This window comes from Grus americana, chromosome 7, assembly GCF_028858705.1.
Source record: "Grus americana isolate bGruAme1 chromosome 7, bGruAme1.mat, whole genome shotgun sequence".
Lineage (NCBI taxonomy): Eukaryota > Metazoa > Chordata > Aves > Gruiformes > Gruidae > Grus > Grus americana.
The window spans coordinates 14,574,358-14,594,745 of NC_072858.1; the positions used below are offsets into that span (position 1 = coordinate 14,574,358).

General features: G+C 43.3%; 1 protein-coding gene across 7 annotated transcripts in view; it reads left to right on the plus strand.

Moving 5' to 3' along the window:
* NT5C2 (5'-nucleotidase, cytosolic II) overlaps nt 1-20,388 on the plus strand; it is a 62,754-nt gene that overhangs the window by 32,090 nt on the left and 10,276 nt on the right. For 6 of the 7 annotated variants that reach the window (XM_054831004.1, XM_054831003.1, XM_054831005.1 and 3 more), the window contains 5 exons: nt 89-162; nt 16,525-16,642; nt 18,056-18,151; nt 19,443-19,534; nt 19,725-19,782. In XM_054831004.1, the coding sequence (XP_054686979.1) occupies nt 89-162; nt 16,525-16,642; nt 18,056-18,151; nt 19,443-19,534; nt 19,725-19,782 (438 nt within the window). The remainder of the gene's footprint in view (nt 1-88; nt 163-16,524; nt 16,643-18,055; nt 18,152-19,442; nt 19,535-19,724; nt 19,783-20,388) is intronic. The other variant, XM_054831009.1, reaches the window with a different exon arrangement.

The window sequence follows — 20,388 nt, forward strand, 5'->3', positions numbered from 1 at the left end:
CCTGACAGCTGGCAAAACGTGTTTGTTCTAAAACGTGATTATTTTGAAAATGCTCATACCTATGGCTTTATTTCTTCTCTCTTTATAGGGTCTTTGTAAACAGAAGTTTAGCCATGGAAAAGATAAAGTGCTTTGGTTTTGATATGGATTATACTCTTGCTGGTGAGTATCTTCTTAATTTTTTTTGTCATTGACTTAGTTTGGAATATTGCCTCTTGTTGAGCAAAAAACAGTTACTGGTTGGGCTACTCCAGTCAGCAGGTGCCTCTTCTATCAGCAAATATATCGTTTACTATTCATTGCACTTTCATTTTAGGTATTTCCCTTAAATTCATTATCTGCAAGCTGTACTTGGTCACAAGCCATGTTGCTGTAGTACGGTTTCAAGTGATTATGGGTGTCAAGGGAACCAAAGCTTAATAAGTCTAATTGCTTCCTTAGATTCCCCTGTATTTTGATGTCCTCGGTGCAAGCTTGGCTTTGAATAACAAGGTGATTTCTTTTATCCTTGGTACATATGGCAGGCTACACCTTTAGCCAGCGGGTTCTCCTGTGTCCTGGGAAGGACATTTTTCAATAGGTTTTCCTCTTTCCCACTGCTCAGTTGGCCATATCAGTGACTCATTTTGAGACAAGGCAAGGCAGGGCGAGTGTCTTGTGTCAGCTGAACAAGTTAATTTAGAAAGCTTTGCCCATTCTTTATGACAGATAGGTTTTGGGAGGTTGCATAAGACCTTTTAGTTTCATAAATTTTTTTTCGCATGACTTCTCCATCTTTCCGATACTTGACAGGCAAGTTCTCTGAGACTTTTGATGAAGGGGCGGGAGGTAAACTTACCATTTTCCGCATATTTTAAGGATAAAAAGCCCACTTCCATTTTTCTAGGTTGTAGTATCACACAGGCTGTAACTGAGGTTGTCACGTACAATCCTGCCTTCTTGCTCATTACCACTTCCAAGATTGTGGATAAAAAGTTCCTATCACCCTTGATATTTCAATTTAGAATTGTTGTGAATATAAACTGAGAAAATGTGAGGTAGAGTGTCAGGGTCACCTAATAATAGGTTAATGCAGTATGTCAACTACGGTCATCTAGTTACTGTGTCTACTGAGAAGGAATGAGAGATGAATAATGTGGCTAGGGACAGTGTGAGGGTCACAGGAGCTGAGGTCAGTGGTTAGGCAAAGGGCAGGAAGGTTTCCACATGCTTATGGTTCAACACAAAGCTGCAAGGAGCAGTTTTGGAGGCTGTGGCAGGTAATTGCAGTTTATATTTAGATCACTTGCTTTTGTTCTTTTAAGCAGTTATCCATGAGGCAGTAGTTATATATAAAAGGTTTTGTTGTTCAATACCTTATTTATACATCTATTTCAAGTTCACGCCACTTTTTAAGTCATGAAGTGCATTGTTGTTAATCTGCACTGGATCTGACTGCAGGCATGTGCTTTTGGTGTTTGTGTTTCCCAGCTGTGACAGCCTTGTGGCAGTGCCTTTAAGGAGCGCAAAACAGTTGTTCAAAAACAAATGCTTAAAAAAAAAAAAAAGTTGTGGGTTTCACTTCCGTAGTGGAAAAACAACTGTGCCTTTTGCAAACTGGGGACGTTTCCCAAGGACTCAGGTAATCCCAGTGGGGCTGACGTGGAGCATGAAGCACGTTGCTAACTTTCATCCTGACAGAAGGGGAGCGTCAGCACTATCCTCACTTCTCCGACTGTTCATTTTACTCAAGTGTTGCTTGTTCCTGTAAACACAGAGCAAATGTGTCGTTATCCATAAAACGATGCTTGGTTTGATGAGAGGAAAAAATGTGAATGTTTCAAGCATCCTAAACCAGTACCCAGGCACATGGAAACCTGGGGCTTCTAAGGCTGGAAGATCACAGTGCTGCAGTTAAGCAGGCAAAGTCAGCACGTTCAGGGGAGATGAGTGACAGGGTATGGTGCAGAAAAAGAAATGGGATGTGGTCTGAGCAAAAAAGTGGAAATCTGGACTGCTCTGGGTAAACTGCTGTCCTATGATTTCTTCCATGGTACAACAGAGATAATAGTTGCAGATCATATTACAAGGAGTTGTGAGACTGTAATTAGGTTGGAAACCCTTTTGCAGATGAAAAGCATTATGCCTGGTAAGTACTGTTTCCCTTTTTTCCACTCAACTGGGAAATTAACTTACAAAATTACCTGTTTGTCTTCTCATGTCTCAGACTCATCCTTTCTTCTCTATGTAGGCTTTTGTTATCTGACCATTATTTGCTATATATAACTGTTGCACACAAGAAAAATTGCGTGTTCATTGTAGGGGCTTTAAAGAGTGTTGTGTTAGAATATGGTTATAGTTAATTAATTGAAAATAATAAGAAGTAGGGCAAGTGAAGTATTACATTAGTATGTTATAGTGCATTCATTATACCTGTTGTGTTTTCTGTCTGGGCATGTTATCCCTTACACAGTCTTTCACATGGGCATGCTACTGGCCAGATTAGAAAAGAAAAAACAATGTAAAAAGCTAGTTTATCTGTAATTTAACATCTGGAAATGGTATCTGCATACCAGATGGTGCATGTTGAGCAGAAGCCTTTTGGAGACCATTCAAGACATGTAAATAGATCAAGGAAGAAGAATGGAAGCATCTCCCATGTCATCAGCTCCTCATCTAGTTTTCTGCATTTGTACTTTCAGATGTTGCTAAGTCACTTTTCTGTACAGTTGTTTAAAAATATCCCAAGCACAATCTTCATATTCAGTGACTGAAGGCAGGCAGAGCCATTGACCCTGCAAAAAACTATATGCCACATCCTTTCCCTGCTCTCTGTTGTGAATTTTCACATCAGAAATAAACTGATTACATTCATCCCATAGCTGACAGTCATACACTTTGACATCTCAGAACAAGAATGGTTATTTTAGAACACCTGTGAAGAGGGTGTGGTGTCAGCAAAAGAAAACACATTGTCACTCTTCTCTTTTTCTTCCCAAATAAGTGGCCCTGGTAGCATGAGAAGTCTTGCTTAGGAGGTGGTTCAGTACCAGAGAAGTGAGAATCACTTGACTTACTTTCAACTTTAGGAGCCTCAGACAGTTTTGTTCTTGTACTTTATGAGTTTAAGGACACAAACCTGCTTACAATAACACTGTTTTCTGTCTAGAATAATCTAATTTTGGTAGGGACGTGGTATTTCCATTTTGAAGTATATTCTAACAGCTACTACACACATACTGCAGTGATCATGTGTTCTACTACTAGCATGACTGAGAATGTCAGCTTGCCAGCTGACAGCAGTTTTAGTATCATGATGTGACATTGCACATAAAATACGATTTCATGCATTGTTTTATAGGGTAGTATTTCTTAGCCTTATTAAGTTAAAGGACCACTTAACTCAGAATTGAACAAAATAAAGGCTGTCTGATACAGCATTGCCACAGCAATTTTGTTTGCTTTCAAGTCAAAATTAGGTTAAACTTTGAATTCTTGTTAATAACTTGTATGTTCTCTCATTGTGTTTGTCTTTTTCCTTGCATAGGGTTGAGAAATACTGTTAATGGGTGGATTGGGCAAACAAAGTCTTTTTGTCTTGAAGAAAAGAGCCTAAAGGTTTTAGCCTTCTCTTTTCTGAAATTATGGACATTAAATTGCTGTATTTGTTGCCACTGTGATTATAACTAGAATTAATTTGACTGTTGGGAGCTCAAAGTAAAATGAAAGCAAATTGAAATAACCCTGACAGGTTTTAGATTCCTTGTTTTCCCATCAAGGACTGTTGTTGCATCCTCTTGGGGTGAATAAGATCTCCTATGTGTATGGAAACTCCCAAGTCTCCCTAGGTTTATGTGCTGGGTGCACTAATACTGGAGGCTCAGAAATCTCTGTTGTATGTGAAGCTGACTATCCCCTTCCTATTCAGTCTGTTTGGTTTGCTTGTGTTAGTGAATCACATTTAGTGCATAAAAGAATGTTTCTTTTAGGCTAGGTGTTATTGGGAGGAAAGTCATAGGAGCAGGAAGAAGAGCAGGGTTTGACTGTGGTTTGTGTGCATAGTTAAATAGCTGCTGCTTAAAATCTTGGAGGGCTTGACACAAGCAAGAGTCATCAGCAGCCCTTGCTGTTGGCAGAGGTTACGACAAGTTTCTGTGATGTTAACGCAGCCGTGGCCCCGTGAAGGGCTGCCTTCACTCTCAGGGCAGAACTAAGAACTTCTGAAAAATTCCTGTTTAAATCCTTAACTTAGAGAGATTTGAGGGTCCTTTTGTAGTGCATATTTGTTTGCCAAACAGTAGTGTCTTTTATTATCCAAATGATTCATCTCTGCTTATTCATCCTGACTGGCTAGAAGACCAGCAGTCTGCCTTCCTATTTTATTAGTACTGTCAAAACTGCCCATGCTTTGGTAAAGGAAAATGTTACGTGTAATCCAAAAGATTCACAGCCTTCTCTGTTTTGTGTTTACTGCAAACTGCAGGAAAAAGGATAAAGGCATGTCGGTAGAGAGTCTTCTCTGCAACACTCACCTGAGACTTGGAGTTGGTGAGGCCTGTTGGAAATGTAGCAGAGACACATTGGTTTCACACAGCATTTTATTGGGCTGCTTCCTTCTCAGTGTGAGCTACACTTGTAATTAGTAGGTCTGGATCAAAGTAATGCAGGAGGCCTTGGCGTTAACTAGGTCTTAAATGGAGCAGGTTGCACAGTGAGGTGATGGATAGATGTCCCTTGACAGGAGCAGGGCTAAAGCAGTGGGGTTCTCAAACTGGCTGTAATTTCACACCGGGCCATTGGCAGATGGAGAGGGAATTAGTAAGAATTACAAACTCAATTGTGCTTGAAAAGATTCCTCTGTGACTACCCTCCTCCTCCAAAAGTTATGGCCTTGTTGAAAGTTTTATCTTCTGTCTCTGAGATAGATAAGATGTAATATCAGTAGGCAGGATGCTTTCATTTCAGATGCTTTTCCTGTACTTAAATCACTGCTGCTTCCATGTTCTCCAGAAATCAATAATAAAACTATCATTGTCTGCTGAAAACTGTTTCAATAAAAAAGAAGGGGAAACGGGGCTTGAAAAATACTGGTTTTATTGTGTGCAAATATGATTAATGCAACATAATCTGATTGGAATATAGGTTGTGTCCTGGAAACATTGCCAACTTAATGCCAAGATTTGGTGCAGTGCAAAAATTTTACTGCAAAATTGCTTATGCTTTCAGCCGTAGCATTTCCCTTCTCATCGCATGGGAAAAGACATGGGAAAGACAGCTTTAGTCATTCCCAACTTACTCTGAAGCGCAACATGTGTAAACAGGTTTTGCCCCTTCCTCAAGTAGGCGTTTGTGTCTAAGCCATCCTTGCAGTTTGGAGGAGAGGGAAATTTTTCACACCCACATCTTATTTTTGAAATGTTTTTCTTTACCTGTTGACTCTGGAAAACATACACTCAACCAGAAGGTAGGATTGGCTTGTTGCTGCGTGTGATCTGGCAGAGAAGGTGGCAGCTGAATTGAGAACTGGTTCTTCAATCAATCGGGTATTTTTACTGTAGCTGAGTTGTATCAGTTTTCTGTGTTTTGGTTTCCACAACCGAGAAACGGGACTAATGAATTTGTACCATGTATAAAAAATATCTGGATTTCACAGATGAAAAACAAAGTATAAATGTGGGAGAAAGACATGAAAGATTGAACTGAGTACTTTAAAAAGCTGCTGAGCTTGTAATTCAAGCAACTACAAAGAAATATTTGTTCTTCTGGTCAGATAGTTATTGTCTGTTTATTGGTACTGGACTCCAATACAAATGGTCTAATGAGGCTCTCATGCTTAGGTTAAAGGTTTGTCTTTAGTTTCGTCACGATGTAAGGACTACAGGCTTGGAGGCCCTTTTGGGGTGATACTAACGAGTTTCGCTTCTTTCCCAGTCGTCTGGATAATACAATTATTTGTGTCATACAGAAACTGTATAGTGGCTGGAGAAAGGAACTGGTAGATGTGACAACAATAGCCTTCAAACTGTCCTATCAAAAAATGAGAGATGCCTTGACTCTTGCACATCTGCTGTCTGCATTTTCATATTTGCACGTTTCCAGTTTAACAGGTGCAGATTTTGCAGATTTCAGAGGCTGGTTTAGCCATTAGTGTTTTAAAGCTAAAGGCAGATGGAGAAGCTAAGTTGTTCCTACTATGCTTTGAGCTGGATGTTTTTCAAATACCAGTGCAGTGCTGGAGTGGCTATTGTCCCTGCTCTCTTTGTGTTACTGCTCTTCGGAGTTTGACCATTTAAAGCTGTGTAATGAGCAAACCGAGGTCTAGAGCCATGGGATCTCACATGCTGGCAATTGGGAATGAGTGGAGAAAGCATGTGTTGTTTGCTTCATCCCACTAAATCACTGACTGACAAACTGCTAATCTGCTGTCCATGGGTTCGTGAAGAATCAGAGTGTTAGACAGAAGCTGCTGAAAGAGCAAGTCTTCACAGTGTAAGGAAAGTTTCAAAAGCTGCTACATTCTGTTTTCTTGTTGTTAAAAAATGAGAATAACACCAAGCTGGGTCAGCAGGCTGTTCGTATAGCACTGGCCAGTTCTTGTCTTTGCTAGACAGATGGAAATATGGAGGTATTTTTCACTCTAATAGACCCCCCCTTATGTAGTAATCTTAATACCACAACAGAAGTACTATTAAGTTGCAAATACCCCTGCGATGACGGGCACAGCTTACTCTGTAGGAGGAACCAAAGCTGGGAGTACAGAAGGCTTTAACTCTGAGATCACATGTGTGCTGTGGCTTTGTGAATGCCTTATTTTAGCACACCACAGAAAAACTTATTTATGTGGCTGATTGACAGCATGGGCACTTGTGCTACATATAAGCCCAGGTGCACACCGTTAAACAAATGTGTAGCTTTTGAGGATGGAATGTGGAGAGAAACAAGAAGCTGGATCTGTTTGGACACTGATACACCTGAATAATGCCTTAGATACAGTGTATAAATGGCTACTATAACTTTAAGTCATTTTCTTTTTATTTCTAGATGCAAGCAAATTATATTTGAAAATGAAGCCCATGCAACTATTTCTTCCCTGTTCAGAAGTCTTCATTGAAGAGCTAAGCCCATATTTTGGCACAGTAGTTTGTTTCCATGGCAATGCAGGGATATTTCCAGTATGGGATTATGACTCCCAGTGGGCTGTATCCGAGAGAGGTAAATTGTGAAGGCCACTTGTTAAGCACAAAAAAAGATTCTCTTGTGTCAGGGAAACCATAAAAAATTCCCATAAAAGAACAGGTGACTGTGTAGTCATCTTTAAAACATTATTCCATTGCAAAGGAATGTTATGCCAACTATTAAAATAGACAAACTGAAGTTTCCTTGAAATGCAGAATCCGTCTGAATTGCTTCTCTCAACATGCAAAATGTGACCTCAGTGCTGCTGTTGTTACCTCAAGCCATGCATTTTTATTCAGCAGAAGAAATCTTTCCAACACTAAGCTCTGTTTTGCCAGCCTCCGAGGCATATCCAAACAGCCCAAATCTTTGTTACATTGAAGGCAAACAAGTTGCAGCAGCAGCAAGCTAAAAATATCTGGAATTTACCAACCAGAGCACTAATAAGCCTGCTTTGGGAAGAGTTAAAGCTGATGATACTTGACAACACTTTTTTTTTTAAAAAAAAAAGTAGAAATGCAGCACTAAAAACAACCTGAAGTGTAGACCCAGCAATTCAGAGCCCAGCTGAACGTACAGTACTGTGTCAGTCCTTGAAGCAACAACAAATCCTGTCTTTACAGATCCCTTTAGCATGCAGAGTGGGAGAATAGGAGCTGATATGGTTCCAGGTTAGAGGTTTTAGAGCTGAAAGCTGTGCTGTGCACTTGGGGATGTTTGCAGGAGCATCAGAGGTAAGGAATTTTCCGTCACTCTTAGGCTGCAGAGTGGGTGCATAGCTGCTTTATGGGCACTGCTGCAGTTGGGGACTGCAGAGCCTTTGTGCTTCTCCTTAGGCGTGTGCTGGTTTCCACCCAGAACCCTGTATGTGGCATTGTCGGAAAAGGGTGCTGGGGAGCCACCGAAGCTCACATTCAAAAGATTCAGCCCTCTGATGATTAGTGACTCTTGCCTTGCTTCCTGTTATCAGATTTACTGTCAAAACCATCTGTGGCCGCAAAATCTGACTGTTCATGCACGGCAGAGCAGCTTGTGTGTTAAGCATATGAAAATATCCTGGGACACACCTGGGGGTTTTGTCGAGGTCTTGTTTGCTGATCGCTACAAATACATAATTTCTAGTGAAATAGAAAAGGTACATTAAATTAGAAGTGTGCTTAAAGCTCAGCTTTGTCTTACTGCACAGAACTCTTCTGTGTTTGAAAAGGTTTGTTTGGATAAATGAAAATTATTATCAATATGGCAGCAGTTTCTTCTCATTTCAGATTGAAAAATTGAGTGAATTCAAAGAAACAAAACATACTATTGCTACCCATTTTGTTTGTTTGGTACTATGAAAACTCAATTTAAGTATAGGCTGAAATACTACAATTCCGCTTTGCATAATACAGTGCATTTTTATTTATGATCTAGTGGTTAAAGTCAAAACCCAAGAGTCAAGAGGACTGGGGTCTGTTCCTGGCTGGTTTTCAACTTGTTTTGACCATAGATAAATCCTTTATGGTTGTAGTTCAGCCGAGTCCATAAATAAATGGCAAGTCAGTGATTTACCACCTTCCTAATTGAAAACATATGAGTTGTCCCATGGGTTTCGTTTGGGATTTCTTGTGGTTACAATTAGGCACATTTACCACTTTGTCAGTTTGTTTACAGCACTGAGCTCCCAGGTCGGCACAGCACAAACGTGCATGACTCCATTGCTCTGCGCGCAGAGAGGCACATAGCAGGCACGTGGTTACATGGGCAGAGATGAACTGAATCCAGCGCTGTACTTAAACAGGGTTTAAACAGGAGTGTCTCTGTTTCCCATCGTGTCTGGAGAGGATGCTGTGAAGTGAAATGTCTGCAGCGGCTGTGGCAGAAGTTGATGTAACGCTTGATGGGTCTTCAGAAAGAGAAATGCAAGGCAAGGGGAGCTGGAGGTTTGTGTTTGCCTCCTCTCCTGGGATTGCCAAGCCAGCTGAGCGTGTTTGTATGGAGGCTCCCACAGCACAGGTACCTCTGCAGGGTTTCCAGTTCTCATGGAAAACAAAATCCTCTGCTGTGTTTGCAGTGCACCCTGCCAGGCTGTGCAAGCCAGGAGTGAGTCTGGGCTCCCATCAGAGCTGAGCAGGCTGACTCTGCTGTCAAAACCAACGGGAAGCTAACACGCAGGTGTGAAACTTAAACATGACATTTCAGATTCCTTCCTGTGTAAGCAATGAATTATTTTAACATAGAGAGTAGCATAGTGTGAAACGTTACCATTTCCCTTTCGTTATGTTTCAGTGACGGTGCATGACACCACCTCCCCTGGCTAGAAAAGATCCCGTAACACAGAAGCTGAGGTCATTAGTATTCTAGAGCATAAATCCTCTTCTTTTCTAATTATATTTGAAAACTGGCATTGCTCTGTAAGGGATTATGAAAATAATAGATACCATGAAAGGAGGGTCAGTATGTGGAGGTCAGATAGCATTCTTCACTACCTGGTTACTTCTGGGGATCCTCAGACCTCTGGCCCTACGGTTGAGACAAACTTTCCTCAAACTATGGCAGTATGTGAAATGCCTACCCAACACTTACTAGTATGTTAAATTGGTATTATTGCTTCAGTGCGATTTATTTTTTAATTAAGTCCAGAGTCCCAAACACCTCCGGGACTGGTCACTCACTGTTTCCCTCTGGATTCTCAGCTGGAGTTGCAGGTCAGGTGGTCAGAAGTGCCAGGGAATGAGTATTTGGTGCTTGCGTGAAATAGTCAGCGGGCTGGTTGGTCATGGAGGGGTGACTGGCACAGAACATCCTAGCGGTAGCTGGCACTAAATGCCCAGCTTTGGGGCTACACGCAGAGGCAGTGTTGACAGAATGGAGACCTCTGGGGATAGATCTATCCTATTTTGGGACACGAGTCTAGGATCTCATTTGATTGAAACTGTTGAGACAGGATACATAGATACTTGTACCGTTATAGGGGATGGGATTCTAAAAAGGGATCTTGGTCCTCAAGGCTTTAACTAAGCACATTTCGTGAGCACAACATTGATATAAATGTATTTCTAATAAGTACTTGTATTATTCATTTGTGATGCAATTCAGAATATGGATCAACATTTAAAATGAGCAGCACTTTGATCCTGCTCTTTGTCAGGTTTGTGTAATTTCTGAAATTTATTTGCACAAGCTTAATTATGCATGTTGTGCCTGAGACGTGTATAAATCTGGATACTAGCTACCCACCTGTCCATATATGTCCCTAACTGCCTGATTTGCATGCCTTACTCACTGGGGAATAAGCAGCAACTGAAATAACCTGTTTCTAGTTATTTTACTTTCATTTCTTCAAGACTTGACACAAAGTAAATGGACTGCATTTCCTGTGCTTCAGAGAAAAGGCTAAACCCCTTGCATTATCTGTCCACCTTTTGGCTTATCTGTCTTTGTGTGACCTCTGGAGAACCTGGATAGTGGGTAAAATTTCTGAAGACTGAATGTTTGTTAAAGCTTTTTGCAACCATTTGGAGAAGGTCATCACCTCTAGTTTGAAAAATACTGATCTTATCTGAACACCTGAAAGTCAAAAGCCAATTAGTTTCATCTGCCAACCAAAATAGCAGGGGGTACACTAAGGTGTTTCAATTCCCAAGCGACTCTCAGTGGCCAGGGCCAAGGACGGGGAAGCCCACAGCACGGACAGCGTTCTCAGCACGTGCCTGGGGAAGGAGTCAAGCCGCTTTGTGCCCAGAGGGTCAGCGGAGAAGGCAATGCACCAGCTGCAGAAAGCAGCTGCTCCCCAAAGGCCCCTGCCAATGCAGGGCGGGTTCTGGGGCTACTGCTCTCACCTTCCAGCTGAGAGGGACAGCAGGCAAGGAGTTGGCTGCTGGAAGTGGTGAAACTCCTTCAGGGGATGCTGGGGCATCACATCAGAGCACACTGGCAAGAGGGTGACAGATGGGGAGAAACTGGAGTCAGGGACTTGACATCATCATTTCGTAGTCACCCTGCCTCTGGAGGAGCTGCTCACTCTGTGGGCTGCTGCTGTTATTGCAGTAACTTCTTGAGCTCACCTTTCCCTTCCTAAACCAGGGTGCTGGTGATGAGGAGCGGCTTCCTCTAAACTGCCTCAATGGAGTGGGAAATCAGTGTGTTGGCACTGTTCTCAATTCAGGGCTTTTACCAGCATCAAAACCATAGTGGTCAGAAATAAAACGGCTAGGCTGGTCTGGCTTGCAGGTGTGCACTTTGAGACAGCAAATACATCTCACAAAAATGACTGAAGCAGCACAGAAGGGGGTGGTCATTGTACCTTTAGCTCCTGCTTCTCTCCTGTGATCCGTGGCCAGCTTGTAAGAAGTGTTGACAAGCCCTGGAAGAAACCATGTTACATCTTCAATGAGAAGCTGCCCTGCCTGAATTTGAAATCTTTGTGTGTATGAAGGAGGAACAAGGAAAGAAATGGGCAGCCCTTGAAGGGCTTTCTCCTCCCCACAGCTTAAACAGAGCCATCACATGCGCTACAGCCTTCCCCAGTTACTGATTTTGAAACAAAACAGGCTTTAAACGCACATTTTCAGAGAAGCCTTCTAGGAGGTCTGCATACTTCTGTGGGTCCTTTTTGCAACACCGTTCCAACTCATTCAGCTTTGTATTTAGTGCAAATTGGATCTCAAAGTTATTCCTGATTACTCTGTGCATACCTGTAAGTTGCAGAGTAGGTCTGGTCTTCTTACTGTGTGTGCTTGCAAACCAGTGCACTGCCATACAGTGCAGCACTATGTGCAGGTTTGGTACCGGTTTATCCTGCAATGCTTTGCACATAAAAACCCAAGCGTGAGCATAAGCGTTAAAGTATACAATTGAAGTTAGATGTGCTATGTCAGGCTGACCCGGTGTGCGAGGCTCTCACTGGGAGCATCTTCAGATGTAGGGCAAAATTCTCTTCTCACATTCCCGGAGTAGCTCCTGACTCAGTCTCCCGAGTCTCCTGCACTGACGCGTGCAGGCGTTTTGTGGCGTGAAAGAAAGTGAGTGCCCTGAAAGGAGTAATCTCTGACCGACTGAGGAATGGACAATAATGGCAAAGTCCCAAAAAGAGCACCAGACCCTTTCTTGACCCAGTTGCTCTGCGTCTGAGAGAAATCAAAGGGTTTGTGTCACTTGGGCAATGTGCTTGTACCCTCTTCCTCTTAATTATCACTGAACTGATGATCTAAGACTGCTTTGTGGATATGAGGACAGAATTTTGCCTGCAGGATGCACGATTACCAACTGTGCCTCCTTTATAAATCAGTTGTAAGTATATTTGGAATAGCTGCCAGGCCGGCTTCTGAGCTTACCAGAGGACAGAGCTCCAGCAGATACAGTCCCACATGGCAAGAGCTGTTGCAGTTTTAAAATCAGTCTGATTTTTTTCTTTAACAGGGGAGCCCAGTGTAACTCCGTCAAGACTGGAGTGACACTCTGAATCTGCATCTGCCTCATGTGAGTTAAAATCCTGGCAGCAGCATTTTGCATAAGCTGGAGCCTCTGTAGAGATCTTTTTTTTTTCTTTTTTTTTCTTTTTTTTTTTTTCCTTTTCAGGAAGGTTATAAAATTGTTACTGTATGTGTCTTGGCAGCAAAGGTAAAAACAGCGACACAAATGCATGAGAATTGCATACCTTACTGCACAACCCCTGCTCATTTCAGATCAGCTTCCCTCCTAGCACGTACCGTGTAAGGGACGCCCGCACTCATCACAGACCTGAAGGCTTGCAACGTTCACTCCCGGGGTACTGCTTTTTACCTTTAAATAGTATAATGTTAAGCCAAGTGATGGTGTTAAAGGGAGGCTGAAATGCTGTCAGCTGGCTTCTGTTTTTTTTAAAGCTTTGGTTGTTTTCTTTCCACCCTGGTTGCATAATCCACAAGCGCTGGGTGCTGATTGCCCTGTGCCACTGAAGCATTTGCCTGTGTTGGAACACAGACTATTGAAATAACGTGGACCTCTGGAGCTGGGGACTTGGCACAGTGGCAGAGGCACAGCCATCAAGTAGTAAGAAAGAGAAAAAGAAATCAGAATAAGATGTAAATTGTTCTTTGGTCTTGATGATAATCTCACGTGCATTGGGCAAGAATGCTCTGAAAATGGGTTTGTGGCTCTGCCTCCTCACAGAGTTGGGGGTGCTTGAAGACTGGGCCCTTCTCAGCTGGGTGAAAGAGCTGAGCACGGGGGACACTGCATGGCAGATAGCTGAATTCATGGCATTACCATGGCACACAAGTTATGTCCAGTTGTGGTCTCAGCAGCCAGGTCTGAGGGAGGGGGCTGTTCCAGGAAAATTTTAAATTATTTTTTCATCATGCAGCTGCAGGAAAAAAATACTGATCTCTCCTCTCTACTCTTTTTCCCCACGGATGCCTGAAGTAAACAAGATACGAGAGAGAGTGACCAGTCCCAAGTACAATATTGAAATACGTTTTTTCATCTAGTAATGCATATAACTGGGGCATCTTCCCCCAGTTGTGCTGCCGTAGTTGCAGCAGTGTTAACCTGTTCATACTTGAGCTGAAGGAGGTGGATCGTTTGTTTGCCCAGAAGCTCACGTTACCAAAACGGGCATTCGCACAGCTTACGAGACATGTCAGTGGGTTGTGTCTCATACCAATTGATGCAGCATGTGCTGTGGTGTAGCGTGCTGTCAGGGTGGGCTCAGTGAGCTTTCAGGCTGTTCCCAGCTATGCATCTAACTAAAGGAAAATTTATCTTCAACACTAAGTATGATGGTAACTGGGGAACGTTTATTGTCCCTTTCCCATTTCCAGGAGTCCAGTTTCGCATGCCTCTGTTTAGTGAAGGCTCTCGTTTTCCAGATATTGTGGAGTGGTAGAAAAATAGGGAAAGGACCTGAGGCATGAACGAGCCAGTAGTTTAGTTTTATTCAGAGAAGTCAAGGAAGCAAAATCTAGAGCTTGAGAGGTAAGGGGAATAATGACCCCCCAAAAAAGAAACATTCAGATTAACCCTGTTGCAGTACTGCCTCAACAGAGACTTGGGATGATGAAGGCTGAGGTCGATACCTGTTCTTCACCCTTTTTCCTAGTGGCGCTTCAGTTTGTTTCCTTAGACTCAGAGAGTTAAAAGGAGGTCTGTAGTGGTGAATCTAAGACAGAGAGACAAATACAGAAAGGAAGAAATTGAGTGAGGGCATTTTGTGAGCAGCTGGCCACATGTCCCACCACAGCCGTTCTCTGGTGGAGCGTTAACAAGATGTACAGGTTGTTTAACCGAAAGCCCTACAGTTTCCCTGGAAAGGTTCTGCTGGAGCTGTTGATGAACCACTTCTGCTTGTCCAGAGGAGATGCCAGCATGCTCCTTGGGATTCTTTGTGTCTTGGCAGCATCACCATGGTTGGTGAGTTCAGAAAGAGCAGGGTTTCCTTGGAGAAATGTTTTGTTTGGGAGTGATGGTTTTTTGATAAGTTGGTTACATGGTCAAATTCCCAGGAAGCTAACAAGGAGTGTGGTAGCTTTATGGACAGAGTGGGGGACTGGAGGCTGCTTCACATAATGGGGAGCTTTGCAGAGCTTTCACCTTCTGAGAGTATTTGCAGGTGTACTGATTACTGTTTTCCCTGGGAAGTGCCTTTTCTGTCCTGCATTAGAGGAGTTCCTTTTTCCAGATGGTGCTCTGCTGTCACTCTCACAGTGTTCATCACCTAACTGCCTTTTGCTCCCTCCAACTCTAGCTCACTCCCCAGAATTGCCTTGTCAGTCACTGCTTTCTTCATTAGCTGTAGTTTTTGATTGCTTATTCCTATCTATAGCTCAATCAACCCTTCCTTTCCTAAAGGACAGAAGAGACTACGTGCATTGAATGTTCTATCATGTTGTTGATGTTTGCCATCGCTATAATAATGCTTGAAGATTTTGATAACTGTTTTATTGATTTTAGTTATCTGTTCAAGAACATTACAGGTTTGCTTATTACATTTTTAATGGTGCTAGTTTCATGGGGAGAATTAACTCTTAGGATTCTGGTGCTTTTTAGATTATTAAGAGATACGGGAGCCCTGTCACAGTTACTATGATCTGAGTCTTTTGACAGTCTTGGTTTTTCTATAGTCCTTGCCTTTTTAGTATTTTTGTAGTATTTAATATATTTGTTTTCTCCTCTCAGATTGAGCTTCTGTATTCCACAGTATACACAGTATATATACAGTGTTGATTACCTGGGCAGTATAGACAGTGTGTATTAATATATATTGTGAGTTCCACAGATGTGCTAGATCTTGCAGGAGAAGCAGTCTGTCTTCTAACGAGCTTACTGTGTAACTTGCACATTTTTATATTTTACCTAGCTAAATTTGAAATATTCAAGTGTTTGACACAGTTGGGCCCACTGAACCCACGGTAACCCTCATTGCAGTCAAGGGTTGTATTTGACCTTGTTAATATTAGGACCAATTTAAGACAGCGCCATGCAGCAAATATAAACACGCCATCAGAGAAACAGAGTGATTTCCGTCTGTCATAGAAACACAGCGATTTCCTTTTAAATGTTAGTTTAATGATCTGATTAAGCAGTAACATTTCCAGTCCATGGGAAGGTCATTGCAGGAAGACAGGCCTGATGGTAGGAATGGATTGGTTAAACAGGTCCATTTCTTTTTGTGTCGAGCTGAGGTGTGTGTCACAGATGAGCAGCTCCTCTGAAATGTGAGAACAGTAAGCTTGCTTAAAAGAGCAGCATTTTGATGCACAAGGCTAATAGCTAACAGATTTTTACAGTACCATATGGTATTATTAACACACAAATCGTACGTTAACTTGACAGCTCTATCTTCAAGCTAACTTAGTCTGCAGCAAACATAAATTCCCCTGAGGTGAAATCTGGAGACAATACTAAGCTTTGGGATTGTATCCAGAGCAGTAACAGTAGCACAGCAGCGATGAATTTAAGGCTTTCTAACCATGAATACATGTGTTCCCAAAATTTATTGGTTTCTTCATCAGCTTTGCAAAAACACAGCAAACCAAAACCCAATTCCGAGCAGGTGGAACAGGGAGCATTGGTGCATCTGCCTAACGGGACTGCAGGGAGGGGAGCTGCAGTTTGAAATACGTTTTTCCTGATGCAGAGAGCTATGATAGACTGACGGATGTTTCATCTGGTGCACTCTGCTGCTGAAACCTGAACTGCGGCTCCGCTCGGCTGCAGTCCTGGAGCGTGAGCTAATTCCACCATGGCTCCGGGATGGGGGACCCGAGGCAGCGAAGGGCAGGAGCGAAGAAGGGAACGTGTGATGTGGAGGAGGGAGGAGGGCGAACGGGTGCATTACTTTTAACTGCCTTCTTGTTTAACCCCCTAGCTGTTTTAAAATTTTCTAACTGAAATCTCATCTTGGTACAGTGTATAAATCCCCTGAATACGAATCTCTTGGATTTGACCTGACCGTAGAAAGATTAGTTTCCATTGGATACCCTCATGAGCTGCTCAATTTTGTGTATGATCCTGCATTCCCTACCAGGTAAATGACTAACAGATACCAACCCAGCCTACTCAAGGCCTTGAATATTTGTTCTGTAAAGTTCACAGGCAACATGTGAGGCCAGGTTTTCAGAGTTGTGCCTGTGAAGCCTGTGGCTGACCACAGATCCTGGGGAAGGGAGCGGACTGCTCCAGTATGCGGAGCGCCTTTGCACACATGAATCCATGCCAGCAAAGAGGGAGAGTGCAAGAAAAGAGGCCTGCTGAAAACTTGGTCCAAAAATAACCTTTCAAAGCAAGGACAGCAGAGACACAATTGGATTGGGAGTTAAATCAAGATCAAGGGGAGAAGGAGCCATTACTGTCCATGAGGCTGCGAGAATGTCTCAGAACATTTTTTTCTAATGATTTTAATTAATAGTGTCCTGGTGCATAAGACATCCTGAAAATTAAGCTGACAGTAAGCAACAATAAAAGTGGGACCAATCCCATTCACTTGTCTAGATGAATCAAACGCTGAAAGCAAAGTTAACCGTGCAAAGTTACTAAATTCTTATATTTTATCTTTTGGTAGCAGAGGTGAAAAGGACATTGCTTGTTTTAAACAAGGCTTTTGATCTAACTCTGTGCCTTTAAGTTGTTTCCACTTGTGCGTTTGCTGGGTTTTGCTTTTTTGACTCCTTTGCAGCTACTTTACAAAAGAGTGGACCAGAGGGTCTGTTGGCTTGTTGTTCCAGTTTTCAGTCTGGCAGCCTCCTTCCTTCCCTCCTCTCAGCGTGTTTTATACCGAGACTGTTGCTGGGTGCGTCCATGCCCATAACAAGACAGTAGCCCTTCACAAACCTGTGATGAAGACTGCATTAATTCCACTGCCTTCATCCCAGGGAGGGGACAGAAGGGATGTCTCTATGGGAAGGATGTGTTCTCCACATGCAAGCTACTAGCTAAGTGAGACAGAGTTTTGCTGGAGTTGGAACCAGGAATGTCCAAAGTATTTTGTGCAATAATTACATGCCCCATCTGGCTCTGTCTGTGACAGAGCAATGAAAAAGAGGAGAGAAATTCCTCTATCCCACCTCGCGCTTTCTTGCAGCCCAGCAGGGCTGTCAGGGAGCCACAGACACAGGTGTCAGATTCGTGATCCTGTGGAAGAGGCCCAAGTCTTCCCTGGTACATGCGTAGCTAAGCCTCTGCCGGGTTAAACGGTTCCGTTTTCAAGTCCATGGAGAGCAGATCAGCTGTACCATTCGCCTGGCAATGCAGGGCTCGTGTTGCTCACCTGCAGCCAGGTAAAAGGGACAGTAGGGACCCCATCTGCATAACAGCAACTCTGTTCTGATGCCCCACACCAAGTGAGCAAGCTGTTCTAGAGCTGATTTGGAAAGAACTGCTATTACAATGTTCACTGCTTACTATGCTTGCTTCTTCGTATCTTAAATTGCTTTCTTAACAGAGGCCTGGTGTTTGATACCCACTATGGAAACCTGTTGAAAGTTGATGCCTATGGGAACCTCCTAGTGTGTGCACATGGCTTTAATTTTCTCAGAGGGTGAGTGCTGACTCTTGGCTGTTCTTTCTGACTTAAAACGCTCTTTTGTGTCACTGATCCTTGGGGCACCCGTTGTATAAGGAGTTGCATGGACTCCCCTAACAGCAGATGCTGTATTGGTGTTTCTGCAGCTCCAGGATTGACTGGGGATGCATTGAGGGTCCCAGACAGAGCAACAGCTTGGGGTGTTCATAGAAAGGTCTGTGCCGAAAAGAAGAAAATATGCTGTGGGAAGGGGTTGATTGGATAATCTGGGGGCTGTTCACCAGTCCTGGCACAGTTTAACAGCAGCAGCTTGTCAGTTAAGACAAAGCCATTGTGTGAGGGCTGCTGGGAGCATAGAGGACCTGTGCCCCATGAGACTGATAACTCCACGGCCATTGCTAGGGAAGTTCAAGAGCTAGAGCTGGCTTGGGGAAGGAGCAAGCTTGCTCTACCCCGTTGTGTTTCTGACCTTTGAGGGTGTCAGACGTGAGTCATCGCGTGCCATTCCCTGCAGCCTTCCCTGGCTGCTTGCGTTTCTCTTGTCCCAGAGAATGTGCTTTAGCTAGCAGAGGGGACTGCAGCGTCCCAGCACATCCCCTTGTATCCCTGCTGCGAGGGTGGATGGGTGGAAGGCAAGTGCAGGCCAGCTCAGGGCCTCCAAGGTGACAAGCCTTGTCATTGCAGGCCTGTGAGTCCTTGTATCAGGAAGCCAAAATTTAGGAAAAGCCCTTATATATGCACTCAAGTTCCTCTTTGAGCCAGAGGTGATCTTCAGAAGCTCCAGAAATGAAGAAAACCAGAATAATTAAATGACTTTAGTCATCACCACCCTGCTGATTAGTTGCAGAGGGCCCCAGGCAAGCCTCCCACAGCACAGCCCTGCACTCCCCTGCTGAAAGCTGCTCGGAGGAGTGTAAAGCAACCCATGGAAAGTGGGGGAAAGTTTAAGATAAGCAAACAATGAAAGTGTAGATGATTTAAGGCATCCTCATAGCCAGCAGTATGGGGTGTAAGGTCGAGTTGTGGACTCTCGACCACTCTGTTCCCCTGTGTGGGCTCTGCTCAGTTTGCTGACTCAGCGACCAGGGCTTTGTGCCCAGCTCAGCTGGAGCCAGCACGGTGAAGGGAACGCTGGTGGATGCAGTTTTGCTCTTGCACCGCTAGTGGATGTGGGAAAGCTGAGTGTTGATTAAAGCACAACAGACTCTAGTTAATGGACCCAGCTACAACCGTATTTTGCAGGTCAGCACATTTTATCCTCGTTATTTTTTGTGGCTTCATTCTTCTCCACCTTATCTATTCTCAGGCCTGAAACACGGGAGCAATATCCAAATAAATTTATCCAGAGGGATGACACAGATAGGTTTTACATTCTGAACACATTATTTAATCTACCAGGTGAGTCTAATGTGAGCCAACACAGGCCTGTTTCTGTGCCTTTGAAGCCAGTAAAGCTTTGATAATGTCTTACTTTACTTATCTGTTTCGGGTTTTTTGCATGAACTTTCTTCTTTTGGGCACGGGGCCCAAATTTAGCTGGCTGTATGATGTTATCCTTGTTTTAAAATCTTGCTGTGTTTCTTTGCAGAGACCTACCTATTGGCTTGCCTAGTGGATTTCTTTACTAACTGTGACCGGTACACTAGGTACGTACTCTCTCCAGTTCGAGGTCCTGGTGGTACAGTAAGATTGTTAGTATAAAGAGCAGTCCAGCACAGTTGGAGCTGTTCTTAATATCAGTGGAGGCCCCTCAAGTGGTTTTGGTGGGGAAAAGTTCAGGCTTCTTATTCTTTTGACATTAAGAGAATTTAATGGTGGTGAGATGATCTGTGTGTACAGCAGGGGCGGGTTATGAGGGTCTCCTTCACAGGGTATATCAGTATCACCATACTGTCTGACACTGGTATTTGGGCCAGCTTCTAAGACCGCAGACATATTACAGGGGGATTACGGGCACCAGACAGCTCATTTTGAACCCGTGTCCGCTGGAGCCATGTTTGAACTGGTGACTGAAAGGCTGAATTTCCTCAGCCAGTAACCACAAGTCCCTCATGTCATAACTGAGGACTTTGTTCACTTAAAGGTGAAATGCTCAGGCACAGTGTGGTATAAAAGGCTGTTTGTGCAGCATGAGCATTTACCTAGCTTTCAAATAGGTATAAGCATAAAAACAAGCTGCAGTTTGAACTGGCAAATGTGAATGCTGCTGTGCTGCTGACTCATGTGATGGGTCATCCTTGCATATTGTGTGA